Here is a 25,588-nt window from a genome sequence, read left to right as displayed (position 1 = left end):
GGTAGGTAGAGTCTTCCATGGTGCATGTGGTTATGCCTATTTTGCATATTGCACCACATCCAGTCATCGCGTCGAAGCAGTCAGCTAGCTCAGCCAGAGGCTCCTCGTTTGGCATTTGAATGTGCACATGCGGGTAAAACATACGATTAATTAGCCGATGTCCTTATTTAAAATTCCAAATTTATTCCTACGTGAAAGAGGACGAGTTCAAGGAGCGGGGGTAGTGAGGGCACTGGGAGGAGGAAGACACCACTCGAACAGTACCAGTAGGAGTTTTCTTTTAAGCAGAAACATCTCTCAGGAGTATCTATCTTGTCTAATGTAAACAATTGTCTTTTCTTTCTTTTATTTTCTCGGTTTTTCGTTTGGTGGTTTGAATTTGATGTTTCCCTCGATGCGGTTTTCTATTTCTCGACGTTTGTCGACGAACGACGCGACGATGTTGGATGGTGGGTCTATCTATATATCTGTTGTTTTGGAATATGTCGTCGGATTTCATCGTCTTATTTTCACTTTGGTGGTCCTGGTGCTGGTACTGGTGCTGGTGATGTCGTCCTTATACTACACCAAAGATGCTGAGAGGTTAATTGAAGAAGCAACTTTTTCGGGCGTCATCCTACCATCGCCCGAATGGAAGACACTCGATCACATCGGGAAGAATGCCCGCATAACATACCGGGTGAGAGTTCAGTGTGCAGTTACATACTACAATACGACATGTACAACGTTCTGCCGGCCAAGGAATGACCAGTTCGGGCATCATACATGCGGATCGGAGGGTCAGAAGGTGTGCCTTAATGGTTGGCAAGGAGTTAATTGCGAGAAGGCGATATGTAAACCAGGCTGTGATCCGACGCATGGGAAATGCGAACAACCAGGAGCATGCGAGTAAGTATTTTATTTTTTTTTAATTTTATTAGCATTTTACCACATGACAGACATTTCTTTGTCTAGTTAAACTTTGTTCACTTTTATTTTTTAATTTGTTGCAAATGGAATTTAGAATAAATTAGGAAGGTACGTGAAAAGTTACATTTTTTTTCTATACTTTTTTGAATAAGGAATGTAAGTGAAAAAGTTGGAGATCTAATTTAAATTTCCAGAAAATTTTTAATTTAGCGCTAAAATATATTTTTTATCATAAATTTCCTTTCCCTCTTGTAACAAGCAAATAATAAACTAGTACCTAAATTAGTGTGAAATAATTTCGACCATAACTTTTAAGGCTTTCACACATCAACACAACAGTTTAATAGTTTTCACTTTGTTATTTCACTTCACACTGATAGAAAAATTAGCTTATTCCATTCTTCAAATCAGTTAAATGTTAACTGGTGTAATAAATCATTGAACCGTATGCACTAAAACTTGAGCCGTTAAACAATTTTAAGCCAAATCCGTACGCCTAATTTGAGAAAGCACTTTTCATGATAAGAATTTCTCTTAGAGGTTTTATCAATTCCAATGATAACAATGATAACAATTCATAAAACTAGCCTTACTAACCATAGCTTATCTACTTCAAACTAAACCCTTAAACTATGAAACAGGTATGTAAGGGCCAAGGCTTAAGAACCAATCCCGACTACCAACTATCAAGCGCCGATTAAAGCCACCAAGACTGGCTCTTCTGCTTCACCCAATCAATTCAGCTCTATTGAACCGAAGCGAAGGAGCACTGCTCGGCTTTGTGCCATGACGTCCCGATTGTAAAGGAGTCGCCTATCGTCTGACTTGGTAGATTAGCGGAACTGCCAATAAATAATGTAGCAACAACAAGATATAGCCTTTGGTGGAATGAAGCCGCTCAATGGAGCACTTTTTAAAGTACTTGTCATTGGGATAGAACGCCCCAAAAATTAAATTGCTCGTCGAAGATAAAGCTATCACAATGTCACTTCGAACGACTTTTATCACGAAATTTTCAATTCTGTTGATTCAACTTTGTATAGGACCGCGTTGGAATAGTACTGAACGAAAGAAGATTCGGCCTGTTCGATGTAAGCCGGTAGAGCGTCGTAAACACCGCCGCTCAAACACCCAAAAAAAGGGCAACGTTGAACCTCACAGAACAACCTTAAACGATCATCGACCGTATGAAGGCAATGTAGCAAATTACCTTCCCTTTGGGGTCAAGCCGACTGCTGTAAAACAATCGTTTCGTCACCGAAGGTTCCTCTGTCTGTCCAAATATGAAAACTGGTATAACTAAATACCGAGGTACCTCACTACACTTTTGCTCGTTAATGGCTGCACGTGAAGATCAACGATGACCACCTTGCACCAATACAGGTACGTTTCCCTTGTAGCCCTAGCCAACGAAGTCCGGAACAGAATTGCTTCCGACTTCTAGATGTTTATTTTCAGTTTCTAGTCGTCGCAATATCGCTGAATCTTGTCGAAATCACGCTGAAAGAGAGTTCTAATAACCTCAACCTTTCGGACCGGTGTGTACACAATTATATCCCCGGCGTACATTATTGCCTTGGCTGAAGAGAATTGGCGAATTCACCGCTCCCTGCTGAAAGCCATTGTTAATTTGGAATATTGTGATAGAAGTTGCATTGCCACTTTTGAAAACAAACTTTCTTCCGCCAAAGATCATGGAAAATATACAACAATGATTTGCTTATGCCAAGCTTGCTAAGTTTTGGATAAAGAGCTTCTTAACATACGGTGTCAAAGGCCTTTTAAAAGTCATCGTCTTTTTTTATTTATTACATTGAATATCAGAAACGAGTTTAGACGCAGCATGAAATGGTCATGACTCACCCACCTTCAACCCGAACTATTTAGCAGGAATTATTTTGATGTCCACAGCTCAGTTGATGATCTTCTCCAAAACTTTGCTTATGCTCGGAAAAAGAATTATCGACCGAAGATTTGACGGGTTAAAGTTGTCGTTTTCCTTTTTTCGGGAGAGGATAAACCACATAGTTCTTCCAATGCAGGGTATAATAATGTTCATTGCATTATTGAAGAGTTTGGTATAAATATCAATAGCCTCCATCGACACCTGCTGACTTTTTCTTTTGTATGAAATTGAAGATGAGCTGGAACTCAATCTTCGTTAATAACTTGTTACTTGGTCCTGTTTGATTGGCCATGTTTTCCAAGTCGTGGCTGGGCCGAATGCTAATATTCACTTTGTGCACTTGCTGGAAAGCAGCTCCCACTGCCTGAAGCTTTTCCTTCGGATCTTCAACTAAAATGTCACCGATGGTTTCTTCAGGATCTTTTTGCGCTGTTATGAGAACGTCTTTGGTCTCTTCAGTTCTTCGGAGTTGTAGACACGGAAAGTCATTATCATTTTTGATATCTTGGTTCCTGCATATCTTGTTGATTTTAGGAAACATTCACAAATTACTGGAATTAACTGACTTGATCTTGTGGTCCTATTAATTGATAACCTGTCTCCATGTCGTGTGTGTCCGTTCTAACCGTCACGCCACGAAAGAACGTTCAAAACTAGTTTGGCATCAATTTTAATCTAAATTGTTATCCTCACTTTTCCAATTTTCGAAATGAAAATTCACAAAGAAAATTGCTCTCCTAAGAACCCGTGTGTAAATTCCTTTGTCCCAAAAGAGATGTCATTCAAGTTTCAAGCCAAAAAAAACGCCCTGCCTTTCACTATATTCAGATTTCATTTTCCATAAACAGATTTCTGTCACATAAGTTGTATCATTTATGGTTATTTATTGCCCAACTACTATTTTTGCATTCACTTAAAATATTTAGCATGAAATTTATGTTTATTATAAAATCCATAACATTTATCTTAAGGATAAAATTTGAATAAGAAACAATTTTTTAAAATAGGTAATTTACCATTAATAAAAAAATTAAATTAAATAAATCTGACAAATTTTCATAGGACATAATAAATTAATTCGAACTCATTTGAATAAAATCTTTTTTATTGAGTATTGACAGAATGTTTATTTATTGGAATTGTTGAAAAAAATGTGATTTCTTAATGAGTTGAACATTTTTATATTTTTTTTTTTGTTTTTTTCGTTCTTTTTTTTTGATTTTTTGTGGACGAAAAGAACACAAGTTCAAGCAATAAAAATTGATATTTTATTTCCGTGAAAAATAGATATGTTGTTGTATTTATATTATGGATATTATAGGTTAAAAGGGTGTTTTGTTTTGAACTTATATAGACTTGAGGAAAAGTTGTAAATTTGAATTTACATGAGAGAACATATTAAATGCATTAGTCTTAGCTTAGTTTTATGTTGTAATGTACTAAAACAAGGCATAGAAAGTGAAAATAAACGAAAAAAGGTAATTGTGTTTTGAAAGATGTCAGTTTCTATTCCAAACAACTCTCAAAAAAGGTTAATACTTTAGTCCTCCTCTAATTGACTTTTGATATCTTTTTGATGAAACAGAATGGAGCCTGAGTATCTCTATCCAAAAGTTGTTTTTTTCCTATTAAAGATTCTTCAAGAATTTACACTTACACAACAAAGGTGGTGCACAAATTAGACCAGAGACCTCCCATTTCATTTCGTGGCGAATGACAAGTTGAATTATTGATCTTGAGACATTAGTAACATTTATTGTTTACTTTAATATTTGTTTATAGCAAACTTGTTATGACTTTCCATTTATCAATTATGGTTTTTCAACCATTAAAACTATATTTCTATTTTATAATATTTAGGTCCTTCGAGCCGGATACAAATAAAAGCAGTCATTCGGTGGGCAGCATAATAATTCAAAAATTGACAAGCAAATCCTTTGAGAATTCAAAAAAAGACGTTTAAAGAATTTATTTGTGGCGAATAATTAACTAACTTGTTGATCTGTATGTATTACTAATGTTGAAGGTTTATAACAAACTTATGCCCTTACATTAATCTTTTATAACCTTCTAATCCAAACTATTTTTTAATCAAATATTTTGGTCCTTCGAGCCGGATAAAAATAATAGCAGCCATTCTGTGGGCAGAGTCCAAAAATGAACTTTCATATTCTTCGATAATTCATTGGCAGATTGTTCAAGAATTTATTTTTAATTAAAATTTGTCTCGTCAACAAAAATCAGAGCCACTATACTTCAGTGGTACAAACTTTGATCATTCACTTAAGGCCTTTCATTTCATGTTGTGGCGAAAAATAAGTTAATTTATTGATATTGTAGTTTTTGTAACATTTGGTATTGTATTTAACATTTGATTATAACAACAATAACATGCCCTTTTATTCATATATTACTATCTTCGAATCGAAACAATATTTTGGTCCTTCGAGCAGGAAAAAATACTAACAGTCATTTGATTTGCAGATTCTACGATGATTAAAAGTTTGAAAAGTAGAATTTCAAATTCTTAGAGAATTCAGAAACAGATTTCACAGGAATTTATTTTTATTCGAATTTGGTTAGTCAAAAAAAAATCAAACCACTAAAACTACAGGATGGTGTAAAGATTGGACTTTAGGCCTCCCATTTCATTTCAATAAGTTATTGATCTTGGTGTTAGTAATATTTATTGGCTTTGGTATTTGCTTATAGCAAACTTTACATGCTCTTTTATTTATCTATTATGACCTTTCATCCGTCCAAACTATATTTCGATCAAATATTTTGGTCCTTCGACCCGGATTTAATGTAAACGATATCAGGTACAGAGTAATTTTACTGCCTAATCTATTGTAATACGAAATGTTTGTTTTGATATTCTTATCAGAACTTTAATAATATTGGTAAGAGGTAACCAACACTCCAATTTGTCAGGACTTTCTCACTTTGCTCTTCTCAAGTAATAATCTTTTTAATTTTTAAAAATGTTCATAGTTTCAAATTGCATAATTTATCTGATGCTGATGCTGATGATGACGCAACAACAACAACATCAACTTGCAAACAACAGAGCTCTTTTGGGTCAGCGTAAGATTAGATAAGCTTCAACCCAAAGCCCAGAACATAAGTTTTCATTTATTTCAACCTATCCACACCTCTCTCGCCAAATGAACCAACTTTGCACTGAGGCTTCCAAAAATCTCAGCCCGAACAAAACTAACTATACGAAAAAATACACGTTGTTTCTATGATCTTGGTGTGTAGCTACTTTGTGTGAACAGTACCGTTCGTTTAAGGTCGGCTTTTGTTAAAATAGACAACAACAAAAAAAAAAACTATAACAACTCATCTCCCATTCCATCGAAAGATAAGAAACAGCCAGAGTCTTTCATTTCATTTCAACTTTTTGAAGAGCCTTCCCGAACGCTCGAAACAAAAAACAAGCCACAGGGATGTGCATCACAAAAAATGTTTAACATAGAATACGTGATTGGTTTTCTCGGTTGGTTGGTTGGTTTTTAGTTTTGTTGGAATAGGATGCGCAGTATAAAAAGTCTGACATGAGCCGACGGAAGAGGCTATATAGAATGGCCGCAGGAAAAGCCTCCTAGCACAGTACATCACCTACAATATGCCTTTTACCTACCTGGCATAGCCGATGGCAGTTGGCCCATAGAGAGCGTTAGTGTACTCAACTAACCATAACATCACCACTCGGTCAGCAACAGCCATTATTCAATTCATGAAAATTGCAGCTTTGATACATCTCTCTAGATCTAGCTTCAGCTTTAGCTTTAACTCCAGCATCAGTTTGGTCTTCGGTTCAGTTCAGTTCAGTTCAACGTCAGCATCAGCAAAAGCATCAGCAGCTGCTGCAGTCATCATAGTTGAAGAAGTTGATAGTGGAACGTGGAAGTAGGTATAGCGTATAAGTATCTTTGTCTATCTTCAGTGTTTGTGTGAAATTCGAACTCCTCACAACATCATCGCAATCAAAAAGAGAACACCGTACTCACGATTGTGCTATTTAACAAGCATTGGGTATTTTTGTATGTCTTCTTTTTTTTCCTGCTAACTTCCACCTCAAGCTCTGATCTGACGACGGACGAGCAATATATACGAGCGACTAGAGACGACTTCGACTATGTCGACGACGAATAAGACGACGACGACGTCCTGGTTACTGGTTACCTTGTGGATGTTTTGTTGTCAGTCCATCGTCGTTGTTATCGGCTCCAAAAAATTACTTCTTTTTTGCACGTTGTTGTTCGGATCTATGGATCTCTCTTAGCTTATAGTAGTTGAGGCTTGAGGAGTCCCGAGACTACATGACATGCCATAGATTCGTCCGCAGATAAACCCTGTTTAATGAAATCATAAATTATACGTCTCTTCTCTATCCGTCCAGAGATTCCGTTGTTGACTATAGTGCGCCTGGCCTGTGGTATGCGCTATAGGCTCTTGCATGCACCAAAATCAAAATGAGTTGAAAAAAAAAGAAACAAAACGCTAAGCAGCTTTAGACACACAGAAAGTTAATATTGGTAGTAGACCAATCGTTCAGATCGGAATAGTTCAATTTTTGTTTTATTTTTGGTCACACAGTGGACTGTTTCTTTGACGAAGGATAAAAAGGATGCATTTTCTATTACAATTCATCGAAATACTTATTTCGATCGGGCACTTTATGTAGGAAACTTAACGAAACTTTATATGTCTAAAAACTTGATGAATTTTATAGAAATCTGCCTTTGCCTTTGCATCTTTGGTCTCGATGATCGGGATATATTTATCGGACCATGAAAAGTTTCTCTTAATTTAACTTAACGACAAAGTCAAATGTGTCGGACATATTTTCTTGTTCACGGATTATCAACAGTTTTAAGTCTTAAGTTGATAATGCCAAAAGTTCCCTACTTTAAGAAGGCCTTTTATATCATTTTTCCTCTTACCCGTTTGGGTTTATCTGTCTACATCGATGTCCTTCAAATAAATTGTTTCCCTTCAAAACCAATGAAAAGTGTGTTTTCTAGAGACGGACATCTTAACGACAGTAAACTTCGGGTTATGGTTAAGTTGTTTCATCGCTTAATGCATTGAACTATAATATAAAACAGTTTACATTGTGCAGGAATGTGTATAAACATAAATCCCCTAATAAACCATGTGCAAAATAGAATTCAGGTGTGATTCGTTAAGTTTCGTGAAGTTTCTTTCAAGTTTAAAAAAACGTTCGTATTTGCTCAATGGCAGAACATTATAAGTGAATTAAAAAAGTGTGTTTCCTCGATATAAAAAACTTAACGAAACTTAACTTTTCGATAGGGTTAAGTTGTTTCATTGCTTAACGCCTTGAACTATAGTTAATACAAATGTGCGTATCCGAAAATGTAAACACAAACCCCGCCCCCCTCATAAACCATGTCCATTCAAGAATCACAGGTGTGATTCGTTAAGTTTCGTTAAATTTTAACAAAAAACAATCGTATTCGTTCAATGGCAGAAAATTATGAGTGAACTTAGCACATTTTAATGACAACAGAAAAAGGATTAGATTTGGTTTCTAATAAATATTAAATGCGATCCACTGTTTATTACGGCGCGGTGGCGTCGTCGTCGTCGTTGTCTTCGTCGGTCGACGTCTTTCGCCCTCCTTCTTGTTAGTTGGCGAAATTGAAATTGCCTTCGATATCGATAACGTAGTGATGTATGTTGCGATGTTGGCCCGGATCGGAGACCTGTAACGCTGGTGATGCTCTATGCCGCACTATGCCAGGCCAGCCAGTATACCGATATACCGATACCGTAGCCCCATCCATCTCTGGGAGATAATTTGTGAAATCTTCTTTATTGTTCTGAGAAATTGTTATTAATTGAGTTGTTAGCTCAGCACAGTTCAGCGCAGCACAGCCAGAGCAGCTCAGGGACCCTATCCAAAAGGCCAACATGGAAAAAAGGGTACCCGGGACACTGTCGCGCAGTCGGTTGCACTTGTGGTTGCCGTTGCGGTCGCTAGTCACTATATATTCCATTCCATTCCGATATGCAATCGCAAACTGGCACTAATGAAGAGTATCACTTCACTTGACGGCGGCGCTGCGCGTCTACCCCCATTGGGATGTGATGTGATGATGGTGACAAAACCGAGTTAATTGGTGGGCTGATACTGAGCTTGATTGCAACGACTGACTTGTCGTGGTAAATGACGTTATAATTAGGTGCAAAGATTCGGTGTCGTGGTAATTAAGCGTCTTCCTTTTCGTTGTCGCGTCGTCATCGTCTTTGCTTTTCACAGAACCATCGATGATGGACGACGACCCAAGAGAGAAGGCTTTCATAAATCTCAGCACAAAAACCTACTATAAACACACATAAGTCCTTTTGCCATTGGCGCGTCGCGTCTTCAGCGTTAGCGTCACCACCGCGCCGCTCCGCCACCGATCCGCTGGTCGTATAGTCGGTCGGTCGTCTGACTGATGGACTGCTCCGGTCACATTTGCAATTTAAATGAAGATACCAATCAAACAGGTGTGCATCAGGACATTACGTGGAACATTTATTTCTGCTGTGCAGTGTTTTGTTCTTTCTTTACTGCTTCAACTTACTTATGTTGGAAATTGGAAGCTGTGGCGTTGAAATTGTGTTGTTGGTGTTCCTGCCAAGTTATTCCATTCCTCCACTGCCGTCTTCTTCCTCGTCGTCGGCGTCGTCGTCGCTCATTTGGTCGGTCGTTGTTGGACTTGAAACTCTAACCCAACAGTTGGTCTTGGTTTTGCTGTTAAATAAAAAACAAACAAAAGATCCCCAGATGTAAGGAGACGAAAGAGACGGAGAAAGCTGCAGAGGGTAGTGAGGAGGAGTGAAGACAGCGTTTACCAGAGGCAATTAAGACAATTGATCCGACCACAAAAACTAGGAAACATCACCCATCATTAGCGTATACCCCGTTTTTCGAATCGATTCGGGGCCGTCTTCGTCCTCGTCGTCATTGGACAGGCTACAACTTACCATCAGGTCTCCAGCATATGGATACTCGCTCGCTTGTTGTATGTTCCTACATATAGCTGACGGACGGACATTGCGCTTCTTGCAGCACTCCACGACTCTATTCACTTCTCTTGACTTAACTCTTGGCAAGGAGATCCAACATATAGTGGTTTGGTTTTGTCAGTGTTTTTATGTGTCCTCTTCACTTCGAAAATGAACAAAAACAACAACAAAAAAATAGTAGTTGTTGCAAGAGCGGCGATAGTTGCCGCAGATACGTTTGTTCAATTAAGTTTTTCAACACGGAGGCATTTAAAAGTGATGTGGTTGTTATGCAAATAACGTTCAACTGAGCGTTACTCTTTTTTATTCCTAGCTGATCTCCTCTCCGCATCATCGCCAACGTCTTTTTTTGGTTGTTGTTCCTTCTCCTGCTTCAAGCTTCAACCTCCAACTCCATCTCCAACTTCCAAGTCGAAGAATCTTTAAAACGCCTTGACTTGATTTTCTTTTGGTCTTTTTGTTTAATCGTATTCCACAAATAGCAAGTCAGTCACTTGGATTTATTTTGAAATCAAATTTCACCTCAGAACAATGATCACCGCAATGTTGAGATTATTCGGGGAAGGAAGCCTACATTATAAGAACCTCCAGTTCAGCATCAGGATTTGGTGGCGTTGTACACCTCGATCGGGAATGGTAATTAAAATCAAACACAATGCTGCAATCCTGATGCTGCTGATGTTGTTATATATGTTCCCAACTTGGATCGGAAATAGAGAATCTTGTTGCACTACGGGACACAATGTGTCACTTCGAGGGCGAGTACAAGACTTTTAGTTTGACTTGGAACATACTATCAGGAATGTTGTTGCTTCGTCGTCATCGTCGGTGGCTGCGGTGGTGGCGGTGGCGGTCTTGGTGGCAGTGGCAACAACGTTCCACCATAACACAGTGTAACTGCTTAAATACAATACCAACTCTTTGGTGACGGTTTTCGGGAGACCCTCGCCTCGTCTTTTTGGGTCGACTTTATAAAAGCAACGTTGTTGCTACTGCATCAACACAAGTATCGTGCAATGTTAGCTTGAGCTTGGGAGTTCTGCTTCTTTTTTGTTTTGCTATGTTCATTGTGTTGTGGAGATATGTTTTTAGTTTAAACAAATTTGCCCGAGCTGCAACAACAAGGGTGGCTAAAAAGTGCTTTAGCTATATTCCAATATACCAAGTTAAAAGACATGACAGTCGTGAAGGGTTCGATTTGTTCGATAATAACATATTTAGAGGAACAAAAAAGTCAAGAGTTGTTTCGTTTTTTTTAGGTTAGGATTTCTTTTTTAGGATTTGTTTTGTTTGTAATTAAATAAAACAGAAATTAGTTTTTCTTAGCGGTTTTTGTTTATGTCAAATTTGACATAATGCATGTGTATTCGCAAGCTATGTCTTTTTTGCAACTTTTTAGAGGTAATTATAGAACTTTTCGAGGACTTTTAAGTCTTTTCTTATAATAAAATCAGCAAAAAAATGTAACCTAACTCAAGGCCATCAGATAAAATTGTAAATGTTTGATACGTACTTAGTTATTTGAAGCCTGAGGAGATGCTTGAGGTTTGTGTACATTCCTGCCTACTCTCGAAGTGGTAGAAGAATATTTATCAAAGCCTTAAAAAATAACTGACAGTTAAAACATTTGGAAACACCGTTCCAAATGTCAATCGAGTTCAATAAACTTCACGAATGAATGACATTTTGGCTCATCCGTCTTGAAGCATAAAATAAAAACAAAAATTTGACAGTCTAATACGAGTTCAAAATAATAAACAAAGGGTTATCTGTCAAATGGTATTTTTCAAGAAGTGTTTTTTTGACAGATGGAGCATGGATAGTTTCAAGCTGTCATCTGCTTTTTTTCAATTTTCATTGACGTTTCATCATGGATAGTCGACTGCTTCTCGTTAATATTTGCTTTCGAGCAATCGGCGCTATTTGTAATGTACCACCTCAAATTAACTTTGTTCTGATAGTTATGGCAGCTATTTATATCATTTACACGCATTTTACGTGATTTTCTGACAACTATGCTGAACGAATTTTGGTGCATTTACGGTCAACGTTCGGCAAGCTTAGACAACATATGGGACTTGATTTGCAGTCAACTATATTCGTTAAACGTACATTTTGACCAATGCGGCTTCTTAGTTTCTCAAGTGTCATAAATTTCAAATTTGGAACTTTACATCACTAATCTCTGCCTTCAGTTATATATATATGGATGGGTTTTTTGACATTTATACAAGTCTCGAATGGATCTTATGTGATTTCGTTCTCAAATGTTGGTACAATTGATATTTCATTTGTATCTCGAAAGCTGTGTTCGTTGAGAAGTTGTGCATTTGAGTCATGTGTGTTTTCCATTGGGGGAAAAAATCAATCTATTACTGTTGATAATATTTAGTTTTGTTAATGAAAATGGAAATTTTGCAAAAGAAAACAATACAAAAGATGTTTATGTTTTGCTATGTTTCCACCAAAGGTTTATCTCAGTTTAGATGAAATAAATCTTCATGGTGTTTCCACCGAACAAGAATAATTAAGTTTGGCAGCACTTTCTAAAATGCAAATGGTGTTTTGATGTTCCTTATGAAGTGCATAAGGAACTGAGACGAACTTCAAGCTCTCTTCAACACCAAATGTTAATGTAGCAGTCTACGAACAAACCCCCTCCTTGAAGAAATTGTTAAATCAACTTTTTTTATAGAATCTCAATTTCCAGATGTTTTCTTAACATTTCTTCTTGAAAATTTTCCATTTTATTAGTATCAGTTAGTTTTTTTTGCTAAGTTAATTCAAACATTTGATTTTCACAAAACTTTCTCCTATTTGTGTGTTTGTTGATTATTATTCTGACAGAACTTCTTTCAGTTGTACCAATTTTTAAATACAAAAATCTATCTACTGTGGATCGTTTCGTTGGAAATTTCTCACTGTACTATATATGGAACACTAAAAAAAAGCACTAAGTATTGTCTACTTTTCTCAGGCAAGCTGCAAGTCCATTACGATTTGTATTGGAAAGAAATATTGTTATTTATTCTCCAATGTTCCTTTCTACACAATACATTAAATGGAGTTACGCAAATTAATAAATCACAAAGAAATAAAGTTCAGCTTTCAGTTCAATTTAAAAATTTGATCAATTGTCATTTTGATATAAGTAAAGTTGACTTGATAATTGGAAAGAAATATTATTGTGTCTTTTCCAATATTTCCTTGTGGACAACACATTAAATGGAAATGTGCAAATTAATATATCACAAAGTAATAAAGTTCAGCTTTTAGTTGAATTAAAAAATATGATTAGTTGTCATTTTGACTTAAGTAAATTTGACCTAATAGTTGGAAAGAAATATTCTTAATATGTCTTTATTTAATTAATTAATAAATCACATCAAAATAAAGTTCAGTTTTCAGTTGAATTCGTGATCAATTGTCATTTTGACATAAGTAAAGTTGACTTGATAGTTAGGAACATTTTTCTTAACCAACTTTTTAGTCAACTTTCCAACAAAGTTGCCTTAATTTGAAGACAATTTTTTGACCGCTAGCCAATTAGATACTAGAAATTTGGCCAACTTTCGAATCCCTTATTCGACTAAACCAGCCCATTTAGAATGGATTAGCCTTTAATAGTAAATGTCAAGAAAGGTTATTTAGATTATTTTATTATTATTATATTGCATTGATAACCGATTGATCACCCTTTACATTTAAAGTCACACACCTTTTTAATAGACAGTTTTAGGCATCTGTCGTTTCAACTATTCGGACCAGGTTTACGGTCGCAAAAATCCTCGAGTGCGATCGAGTCAAGTCATATCAACTGGGCACAGTTTAATAACCTTTTCAAACGACACTGAAAGCTTTCGGTTAAAAGTTTTGAAAAACACGAAAATTTTCAATCTGAATATTAACACGTTTACGTTTGACATTTTAATGTTTCCAACACTGAATGTCAAATTTTGTATTGAAGAATTATCCACATTAACACGTTTTCGTTTGACATTTAAATTTTTCCAGCACCGACTGTCAAATATTTTATTGATGCATTATCCACAAACTGCTAAGAAAAATGTGAATGGCTTCGAAAAAATGGGTGTCCTCAGTTTTGGAGCTATTGAAAGTGAAATATTTCTTTTGAATGTTTCAAAAGGTTTGTTTGTTTATAGTTTTTATATTAAACTTGTGGTTTACGAAAACTAGTTTCTCTCGAATAACGTTTCCCAGTAAGTTTTTAATGTATGTAGTGTAGGTATACGGTCAACTAGTAGTTTAACGAAACCCGAGTTTTGGTTTGGTGTGGAAAGCATATAACAGAGTTTCAATCTCGTTTGAACAACACAAGTAAATAAAGTAATCATGTTATTTTTAATGAATGAATTGACGTCTACAACTTATTGTCAAAAACGTATAAACATCTTATTTTTGAGTGTGTCAACAATTAAACTGTAAAAGATTCTATACAAAAAATACTCAACTGCTAACAAAATATAGTTTCAAAATGGGTTGAAGTTCGTTTTGACTTATATTTTGTATTATGTTCCATTTACGTCAAAATTTCAATATTATGAGACGAAACCATGCGAATTAGAAACGTCAAAAAATTGTTGATGCAAAAGACATAATAATTTAAACATTAACGACCAATACTTGAGCCGCCATTTAAAACATTGATATCGTTTTTATCTGCCTTTTTTTGGTCTTAAATTAAATCTTGGTATTAAAAAAAACGCTGTCTTCTAATTTTTGTATGGACACTTAAAATAAGTTCTGTTCAATTTTATAAAAGCTTCAAACGACTGACATGTGTAGCATGTTTTAATGTCCCACAGACCATCCTTTATATTATACTACTAATCTCTCAATATACAAACAACACATACCCAAAGACCTTAAGTTCAAATTTTTCAAGCTTCTCCTCATATTTTACCGCTTTCATCGTAAAACCATCTTACATAGTTTTATGCTGTTAAGAAAATTTACCTATCGATTTCTATTTTCTCAAACTTATATCGGTACCTGCGATGGTAATGACGATGGCGATGTTCCTAATACACATAAGCCATTTGGCCTCATCATCCCATAAAACCTATTAGAAACCATAACTTTTGTGATGGCACAAGTTGATGGCGGGGGCAAACAAAATGGAGGAGGGGTCGTCGCAATTTAAGCCCCCAAATAATTTCGTTATATTTTTGAACACAGTCTCTCATAATGCACCGCATTACTTACGATAGTATAGGCTCTTATAGGCACTTCCCATAGACCTCGGGCATCAGCTTCAGCATTCAACAAAAGCAATATATGTAGGTACCGATAAAATATATATTGCATGCGCTGAACACCAGCTTAGCTTCTTTAAAAGAACATCTATATGTATGTATGTAGGTATAGACTTAGGGAGAGGGGTTATTAAAAATTCCATTTGCAACATAACGCGAACGGTGCATCATGCCATTAGGCGCGCGAGAAAGACCTCAAGCGAAAAGCCCATTAATTCGCAACTCCTATAGCCGGTAACTCATTTGGGAAGAGTTCAAAGTTTAATTTGTTACCAACAACGGGTAATAATAATGGCTATTGCCTTGTGTGTCCCTTCCTCTTCTTCTTACAGATGCCGGCCCGGATGGCGTGGACCCCTTTGCAACGAGTGCATGGTCTATCCCGGCTGCAAGCACGGATCATGTAATGGTATCGCTTGGCAATGTCTATGCGATACAAATTGGGGTGGCATCCTATGTGACCAAGGTAAGTTTATGCGAGATGCGATGTTTTTGGTTTTGGCTGCTTTTCTTTAAGCTGGAGATGGGCAAAAGTATATGTGACTTGTTGCCTGTTGGCTGATGAGGTCGCAACGCAACGTCAAACCGACTACGACGACTCGACGTCGACGTCGAATTAAGAAAAATGCTGCGAAAATCGAAAACGATAAGATTTAGCGAAGCGAATTTGACAACTAACATTAATTATTTCATTTAGATTTAAATTATTGTGGCACCCATGAGCCTTGCATGCACGGAGGGACATGCGAGAATACGGCACCTGATCAATATCGCTGCACATGCGCAGAAGGCCTCTCCGGCGAACGGTGCGAGATTGTGGAGCATCCGTGCGCGACGCAGCCGTGTAAAAATGGAGGCACTTGCACGCTCAAGGTATGCATATGGATTCACTTCTTCTACTACTTTTTGGACCGTCTTGAGATATAGTCTTTTGTATATTTTATTTTTGTTCTGTTCAATCGGTTGCACATTATACATTAAGTTGTTGTTGTTGCATGAAAATGTATCTCTACTTCGTATATGTAAGCCGTTTTTTTAAATGAATTTTTGCATTTTACAGGAATCGCAAAAAATGACTGATTCGATGGGAATGGGTGCAGGACTGAGTGTGCGCGGCATGCGAGGCATGAGTTCCATGGGCAAACCAGTTGGACGCAACCGTAATCCTACAACCAACGGAGGCACCAGCAGCGGCGGCAGTGCTATGGCAAGAATGAGTCCAACCACTCCACCTGTGGCTGAATTCACTTGTACCTGTGCGCCCGGTTGGACGGGTCCCACATGCGAAATAAGTAAGTATCTATAAGCTGTCTTCGTCCTACTCCTCATCCTCGTCCTCGTCCTCTTCGTCTTTGTTTTCGTTGTCGTGTTAAAGTGTATCTTAGTATTTGTTGTTGTTTTATTTTTGCTGTTTGTTGTTTTTGCAAATACTAGAGTGGCGTTAGAGTGTGCGCGCTCGAAGCTCATGAACACAATTTTTCGTTTTGATTTAAACTCAACGGACTCCGCAAAACTCTCTGCAAACTCCATAGTCCGCCGCAAACTCCATACCTGCCTTGAGACAACAAATAAAAACAACAAACGCACTTTTAATGAGAAAGTTGTCAAAGTGAACATTTTTTATCGCAGGGAACTGATCAAGGAGTTAACGTTTGTGGCTTTTTGTAAGTCTTCGTGGTAGCTGTCATTCAAGTTGCGGAATTTGGAATGTTTTGCAATTTGTTTTGACGTTTTCCATGAAATTAAATTTCAAAAAAAAAATAAAAACTACGTTGGTACACAAAATTATAATATAAACATGAGTTTGTTGTGTTAGTTGAGGATTAGATTAATGTTTTGAAAGACAGTTTTTGCAAATATTATTTGCTTTTATCCCGGCTGCAAAGTGAAGATTTTAGATACCCATTAGCAGGGAGAGTGAATGAAGAATTACGTCGCCATAGTTATTTTTCGGAACAAAATGCTGAATAATTCTTTGACACACGAACTTTTACAGATAATAAGAGAAACTTCTACGGTTTTAACATAAATATGAAATTTTTAAAGATGCATAATCCAGTCTTTTTCTTTTAAATTTGATTCACGATGTTTGTTATGTTTTCTCCTTGTCTTCGTGATTTTCCTCCTAACTCCAGAGTCCTTTTTTTGAAATTAAGACATCGATGAGTTTTTTTTCAACGATTGTTATAAAAAAGGTTTAAATGTAAAAATGGAGCCCGACAAAACAATTTTTATTCATTTCATAGTTCTTTTATCCAATTTTTCTAGATTTGTGGCATTAGTCCTGGTTCTTCTGGGATTTTGATACTAATTAAATTTCACAATCTAATTATACCTGCAAGTTTGAAAGTAAAACTGGCGCCCAACAAAACAATTTGTATTCACTTCGGAGTTGTTTTATCCGATTTCTCTAAAGTATTAAGCTTCTTATAGGAGAAAATAATATTTATCATTTTAAGGGCAAAATTTATAACTTATAAAAATATAAATAAACGTATATTCTTACAAAGAATTCTAGAAAATGGCGCCCAACAAACGTTTGGTACTTAAAAGACCACCCAGGTTTATTTTGATTTAAGGCTTGTTAGCACTTTGTAAATTTCTTTTTATTATTCTTATTTATATTCCCAGAAAATTTGAAATCTTTTTTTCCAAAACAGACACACCTTAGAAAAAATAACAATAATTTACTTTCCCAACAAAAAGATCTAAAATTAATACTTTCTTAAACAAAACTAATTGTTTAAATTGACTTTTTGATCTTGAAGCTATTTAATCAAAATCTAGGAGCGGCAAATAAAAAATTCTTCCAAAAGACTAAATTCGGATAAAAAGAAAAAAAAATATTCTAGATCGATACAAACAAATGATATCAAAAATGTTCACCCACCTTCGCATCAAAAGGTTAGCAGCCTTCAAATAAAGAAACAATTTTTATTTTTATAATTCTTTCTATCGAGAAAATTGTTTTCCTCATTTGCGTGTCCAAAAAAAAAGGGCTACACACTCAGAGGGTCATCTGAGCAATCACTCATCTGTCATTTTTACTGATGGATTATATCTACCAAAAGACTTCACTGCTCAATGTCTGCACAGTGGGACAATCTATGGGATAGAGTTGGAAAAAAAAATTATTTTGAATAGTTTTAAAAAATTGTAATGTTTAAAGTTCAGAAAGCAAATAATTCACAATTGTTTCCTTAAATAAAATCTATTAGTTCCATAACCATACATTTTAGGTCATCCTTTAAACCCCACTATATGTGAACGTTGAACCTTTTCTTGATGCGTGTCTGTTCACTTCTTTTGTTAATTCAGCATAGTTTTAGTTTGCTTACCCTCATAAGTTAACCAAACGCGATAATTAATAAACAAACAAATCGTTTTGTGGTGGGTGTTGCATCCACAATCCACACACTTAGCAATCAAGATTCGAATATTTATTCCATCTCAGCTCAGCCATCTCGGGCCATTAGCGAGTTGCGTTCCGGAAAACAAAGAGAAATCAAATAAAAGCAAACACAATTACGGCGGCGGCGCGGTGGTGGCCGTCATCAAAATAATGAAAAACGAAAAAATTACACGAAAAATGTCTTAAAACACTTGAAAAACAAAAAACCCATTCTGTGGAAGTGCAAACAAGATGTCAAGTCAAAGCACCCATAACCTTAAGTTGTTTGCTCTTCTCGGCCGCATTTATGTCATCATCGAAAAGGTTACATTTGCTCTTTGGCTAGCTCACACGCAGCATCTCCATACCTCATACCGTTTACCCCATCTCTATCCCCATCATCCAACACAGCATCCTCATCTCGGCACATTTCTATTGTCCGGTATGTGGACGGTTGTTTGTATCTCAACGGCCGCGGCCAGGAGGAACATTGTCCACTTCAGAGATAATTATGCAGAGATGCTTGCTCTACAAAGCTACAACAATTTGTGCCGTGTTCCCAGATATACGCGCATCTGAGCTGAGCACAGCCTCAACCAAATGAAACCAAAGAACAGAAAAAACAGCCAACATTTAGGTTATGATGGGATTGCATATGTTCTACTGATCTCGAGCTCGGCTTTGGCTCTTAACCACTGCCACAGAGCCTCTTAGAGGTTTTTTTTCGAACGCAGCAGCTTTGATGTGCGAGCACAATTTATGCTTAGCGATCGGGTCCCGGAGATAAAGTTGTTCAAATTGTAGATTGTAGATTTGTGAACGGGACAACAACATTTTATATTAAAACATAAGAAAAATAAAAAAAAAATTAAAACTAAAACACACAATCCAATTCACTTACAGACATTGACGAGTGCGCCGGAGGTCCCTGCGAGCACGGTGGCACTTGTATAGACCTGGTCGGGGGCTTTCGATGCGAATGCCCGCCCGAGTGGACCGGCGACATATGCCAGATGGATGTCAACGAATGTGAATCGAATTCGGCCACAAATCTGGGGCCCTGCATCAATGCGGAAAAGTGTCATAATTTGCCGGGCTCCTTCTCATGCCAATGCCTTAAAGGCTGGGGCGGGCCAACCTGTGCCAAAGACCTGGACGACTGCAAAGGCCAATGCAAGAACGGAGCAACCTGCATTGATTTGGTCAACGATTATCATTGTGCGTGTGCAACGGGCTATACAGGTGCGTTCTATCTAACTCCTCGACTTCGACTTCAAAATCGACAACGACATCGACTTCAAACACGTCGTCGTTGTCGTTGTTGTCGTTGTCGATCCGTCGGTCGTTGTATTTATGTATATTTTTAGAAATGTACTTCAATAACCAGTTGTTTTTTTGGTCGATTTTTCTTCCTCTCTTTGACAGGACGGGACTGTGAGACGGACATCAATGAATGCGCGAAATCACCTTGCCGCAACAATGGCGAGTGTGTGGACATGATTGGGAAATTTAAGTGCATATGTCCACTTGGATACTCGGGGTCGTTGTGTGAGGTAAGTGCAAACGCTTTTTTTATTTTATTTTTATTTAATTTTTTTCTTACTTTTTCTTTTTCCTTGAAACCTTTTTGTTTTTGTATAATTAAGAGATTAGAAAGAAACTATGGGAAAACCACGTAGTAAGCTAATGCATGCATAAGCCTACTACGAGACTACCGTGTGTGTGTTCAGTTTGTAAGCTTAATTGGTGTTTAAGAATGCAATTAGATTGGAGTCTTAATTAAATACCCACACGCCCTCTATGCGGCTTACATGTTTACCTGTTAATGGTATTTTTTAAAGTCATTTTGGGACTGAAACTCCGTTTTTCGATTGATTCTTTGTTTAAAGAAAGATACAAAATTAGTTTTCTCTTGTTTTGTAACTTAAGTGATTGGAAAAGTGTTAATTTTTGAAAATGGGAATTTAAAACGGATGAAAAGTCAGTGTGAGAAAGTATAAAGTTTGGGTTATTTTAATGTAATGAATATTATTGCTATAACTGAATGATTAAAGATAACCTGGCGCCCAATGTGGATCTTTTTATGTACTATTATAAGAGAAGCTTTTTCAAAATAGTTGAGATATGATAAGAGAGTATAAAAGTCACAAATTATTAATTTAAAGGCAATTATTGCTGCACCTGAATGATTAAAGATAACCTGGCGCCCAATGTGAAACATTTTAATTTCAATAATAAGAGAAACTAAAAAGTCTTGAAGCATAAATAACAAATTATTTATTTATAACTGAATGATTAAAGATAACCTGGCGCCCAATGTGAAACTTTGTGTGTTCCATTATAAGCAACGATTAGTCAAAAAAGTTAAAATATGATAAAGAAGTGCAAAAGTCACAAATTATTAGATTGAAGTGATAATTTCTGAAACTAAATAATCAAAGCTTAACTGGCGCCCAATATGGAACTTTTATGTTCCATTATTAGAGACGATTCGTCAAAATGTTTAAAATATGATAAGGAAGTGTAAAACTCACAAATTATTAATTTGAGGATGATTATTTCTGAAACTGGAAAATCAAAGCTAACTTGGCGCCCAATGTGGAACTTCTTATTTTCCTTAAGAAGAGAAAAAAAAATGTTCAAGATGTCCCCTATAAAGAATTCAACCGTAATACCCGTTCTTCTAGGAATTCTCATTAGATTGTCCTTGAGCCCAATTTCGGACGCACTGTAAAGTACAGAGATTCTTTCTTTAGTCGCACTACACGAATGTGGAATGGTTTATCAGACTCAATATTTCCTACTCTTTACTCTTTTTCTAATGCTCTTTACTCTTTTTCTAATCCTATTAAATATGATAAATCAGGGCAAGAAACCCAAATTATTAGTTTAAAGATGATTATGCCTGCAACTTAATGATTAGGTTTCAGGAGAGAACCTCTTTGATCGCTAAAATTTCCGTTTAGAAGACGCTACAATGATTAGGGAGGTGGAATGAGATGCTTAAATTAAGCTTTTCTGAGTACACACCACTACCAACTGCCTCATTTGTCTTGGATCCATCTGTATAAAAATGAAAAGACCAGGTCTGTTTTTTGAGGATTAATACTTAGTCCGCAGTGATCAGCCCATCTAGTGAGCATATTGAGTGCGTTTTGGGGGAGGTCTCTCAGTTTATTTGGATGTTGTCCTGTGACAGCGATAGCAACATCATCAGCATACGCAATCACTCTGTAGCCTTCCCTCTCAAGGGATATAAGCTTATGTTCCACAGAAGAGGGGACAGAACACCACCTTGCGGAGTGCCTCTACCGACAGACCTTTTCGTACGAAAATCCCCCATCTTACAGTTGCTGATCCTGCTTTTTAGCATGATTAAAGACAAACAGAAGTTTTTACCTTACTTGAGAAAAAATTTGCCAACATAGTTAAAAATTGATACAAAAATACAAAAGTCACAAATAATTATTATAAAGATGATTATTTCTGCAACTGCAACATCGGAGATAAACTGGCGTTCAATGTGGAAGTTTGTATTTTTCATAACAAAAAGGAATTGTTTAAATAGGTGAAAAGTGTTTAAGATGTACAAAAATGACAAATTATTAACATGAAGAAGATGATTATTTTTGCAACCATAGTATCGGAGATAAACTGGCGCCCAATGTAGAACTTTTTATTCTTCATAACAAGAAGAGATTTATTAAAATAGGTGCAAAGTGTTTAAGATGTGCAAAAATAACAGATAACTTAGTTGAAGACGATTATTTCAACAACTTTATAATCAAAACTTAACTGGCGCCCAATGTGGAACTTTTTATATTCCAATATTTTAGTAAATCCAATGTTTAGAAAGTTCAACTCGATAAAGGTATGTAAAAGTGACATTTTTAAGTGAGTAAAATGTGAACTCACAAACAAAGAAAAAAAAACCTCACAGTTAATCGCTTTTTGAAAATAAGAGGAATATTTGACTGAGGTAAGTTAGGGCACTAATTTAATTCTAAGTGTTATAGCGCACCGCAAAGTTGAAAAATTAATAACTGTCACAATTTGAATGGCGTCCATGGCAAGGTCTTTTAACTATTTAAACATTTTAGGTAAGCTAAGTTAAAATGCACAATAAAAAGAACAGTCAAAGACTTCAACATTGTACTTCTGTTTTCTTAACTTAAACAAAGTCTTGCGATAAACTGAACACACTCCATATAATTCCTTATATAAAATGTATAAAAATGAGTGGGTTTAATTTGTTGTCTTAGCGTTTCGAAAAAACTATAATGTTTGTTCTTACTGAATGAATCGTTAAATTATAAGACCACCATAATGCTTTGTTATGCTGCATCTACTAAATTTAAAGAAGCTATTACTGCCATTGTATTCTTCTTTTTGATGTCTTTTCCTTTATTGCATCCTAATGCATTTTTAATATTCAACAAACTGTAGAAAACCATGTTAAGTTATATGAATCGTCTTAAAAGCTTCAATTTTCACACTCAAAGGATTTCGTTTTAACACCTTCTTCTTGGAATTCTTCATCTTGGCTGCATTTAAAATCATGTCATATTAAATTAGACCCAGACTACCGTGTATACAATTGAGTTCCGCTCGCACTCACTCTTTATTCCATTCATGCGTCGTTTTCTCTTCTAAGAATATAGAGAACAAATCTGCTCTGGCGCGCGTGCATATTGCCTATAAAGAATCTTTACAAAAATCAAAATCAATTCTATTATTTTTTTTAAAAAAGGCAAACAAAACAAAAACAGACTTAACCAAAAATAAAATGAAAACTTAAAAAAAAAAAACAACTCACCTCAAGGCGACGACGCGACAAGACCGAGAACGTGAGAAATTCAGTTCGTTTGAATTATTTTCTCATCACAGTTGATTGCTCGTAATACGATTAGTGCTATAGCAGGTATTAAAGCATTAAATTCATGTGACAGAAACATACCAACCGACATAGGGACCCCGAAGACAGAACATAATGACTTAACCCACACGAAGCCCGCGCCACCGCCGCCGCCGCGCCGCCACCGCTGCTGCCTTCTGCCTTCGCAACCGCAATCGCAGCCGCCGCGCCGACAGCGTTTAAGTATCGAATGACACATACGGCAAAATGTACAACAAAATAAAAAATAAAACCAAAGTATCTAAATATTATAAACACACTTGAAAATGAACAACAACAAAAATTATAAAGAGACAACCACGGAGGATACCAAAACGATGATGTAGAAGTTGGAATATGGAACGCAAGCGGCAGCGCGCGGTGGCGAACGTCGCGACGGCACTCGGCAGTGATCGTTGGAAACCAACCAACACGATGAAGCTGAAACTCTGGACCATATCGAGCAGCAATAACGACTACGACCGAAGACGACGACGACAGAAACAACGATGACTATGTTCATAGAACTGTTGTCACCTTCTCATTTTGACAACGTATTGTCAATTAATTTTACGGTTCATGCATAAGATGCCGCCAATTAGGAGTCCTTTTTGATCTCTCAAGAGGAATTTTGACATCGTTATTCTTTTTTTCTTTTCAATCTCTAGAAAAATAGTTTTTGTTGGTTTTAATGCTTAATTAGGGTTGAATTAGTGATAAATATTTGTTTCGTTTAAATTGGCGCCAGATTGCGGTGAGTGTACCAGAAAATCTGCAGTGTTTTTTTTCTCTGTTTTTGTTGTGTGCTAATATTCAAAATAAACATTCGTTATCTTTATGAATGAGATTTATGATGATTTGTGGATAATGTGATCTTAATGGATATTAGCACCCAGATTTTGTTTCACATAAATCATTTGTTAACAAGAAAAACGGACATCAACACATGATTATGGTTTTAATAACCAAGTTGTCAAATATTGGGCGCCATTTTATTACCTTTTTTAAGGTAATATACAAAATACTTCGTTAAGTTTTGATAAATTAAACTTAGTTTCTGATCAATCTGTAGTACCCGTGGCATGATGGTTAGTACGTTGGACTATCATGCCAGAGGTCTTGGGTTCGATCCCTGCCTATGCCATCTAAAAGCTTTTTCACGGGTACTGCCTCTTGCGAGGAATTGACAAATTCTACAAGAGTAACTCTTGTCATGAAAAAGTGCTTTTTCTAATTAGCCGTTCGGATTTGGCACATAAACTGTGGACCCCTCCATTCCTGACAACATTACTCGCACACAGGAATGGTTGAGAGTTGTAAGTCACTAAGCCCTAGTTTTCAACGGACTGTTGCGCCACCCTTTTTTTTTTTTTTTTTTTTTTTTTATCAATCTTTTGAACAAATCGTAATTTAAGAAATATTGATCAAAGGACAAAGAACGTCATTTTAAAACACTAAAATTGGATCAAAAAGTTATATAATAACTGGAGCAACAGACCTTAAGAACTAGGGCCTCATGACTAACATTTCTCAATCATTCCTGCGAGTCATTTCAAGAATAAAGGAGACTGGCAGTTTTCATGGAGGACTTATAAATTCTTCGCAAGTGGCAGTACACATTAAAACAACTTTTAGCTGGCATAGGCAGGGATTCAGCGCAAGACCTCTGTCATGACAGTCCTAATCACAAACCAGCCACGGTCTATAAAGCATTGCCAATTTGTAATCGTTGAAAAGATAAAAAAGTATTGTTTGAGTTTTACATTGGGCGCCATTTAAATCTTTCAGAAACAGTAATTTATTCTATGATTTGAGTTACCTCGTTTACACTTTTGCCCTGATATTTTATTTTCTGAGTAACTTAGTTTTAAAAATAAGTAATAACACAGAGATTCTTTCTTTAGCCACACTGTAAGAATGTGGAATGCTTTACCTGACTCAATATTTCCCACTCATTACAATGCGCAGACATTTAAAACCAATGTGCATCGGTTTCTCCTTTCTAATTCTATCCTCCTTTCCTAATTGCTCACACTGTGTTTAATCATTATAAGGGTATTCATAATCCCTTTAGTGAGCGCACAATATACAAAAAAAACACTTTCAAGCTGGTCGCCATTTTATTTAAATAAAAATTTAAAAATATATATAAAAAAGTTACA

The 25,588-nt window shown here is 36.3% G+C and overlaps 1 protein-coding gene across 1 annotated transcript in view; it reads left to right on the top strand.

The window, feature by feature from the left end:
• The window catches only part of LOC129939847 (protein serrate), a 130,943-nt gene that overhangs the window by 91,185 nt on the left and 14,170 nt on the right, over window positions 1-25,588 (top strand). Inside the window, exons 5-10 of the mRNA XM_056048015.1 lie at window positions 573-888; window positions 15,474-15,607; window positions 15,839-16,014; window positions 16,202-16,433; window positions 19,436-19,774; window positions 19,958-20,085. Coding sequence (XP_055903990.1) covers window positions 573-888; window positions 15,474-15,607; window positions 15,839-16,014; window positions 16,202-16,433; window positions 19,436-19,774; window positions 19,958-20,085 — 1,325 coding nt within the window. The remainder of the gene's footprint in view (window positions 1-572; window positions 889-15,473; window positions 15,608-15,838; window positions 16,015-16,201; window positions 16,434-19,435; window positions 19,775-19,957; window positions 20,086-25,588) is intronic.

This window comes from Eupeodes corollae, chromosome 1 (genome assembly GCF_945859685.1).
Source record: "Eupeodes corollae chromosome 1, idEupCoro1.1, whole genome shotgun sequence".
Classification (NCBI taxonomy): domain Eukaryota; kingdom Metazoa; phylum Arthropoda; class Insecta; order Diptera; family Syrphidae; genus Eupeodes; species Eupeodes corollae.
The sequence above is the reverse complement of the archived record's forward strand: the minus strand, read 5'-3'. Positions and strand labels throughout refer to the sequence as shown.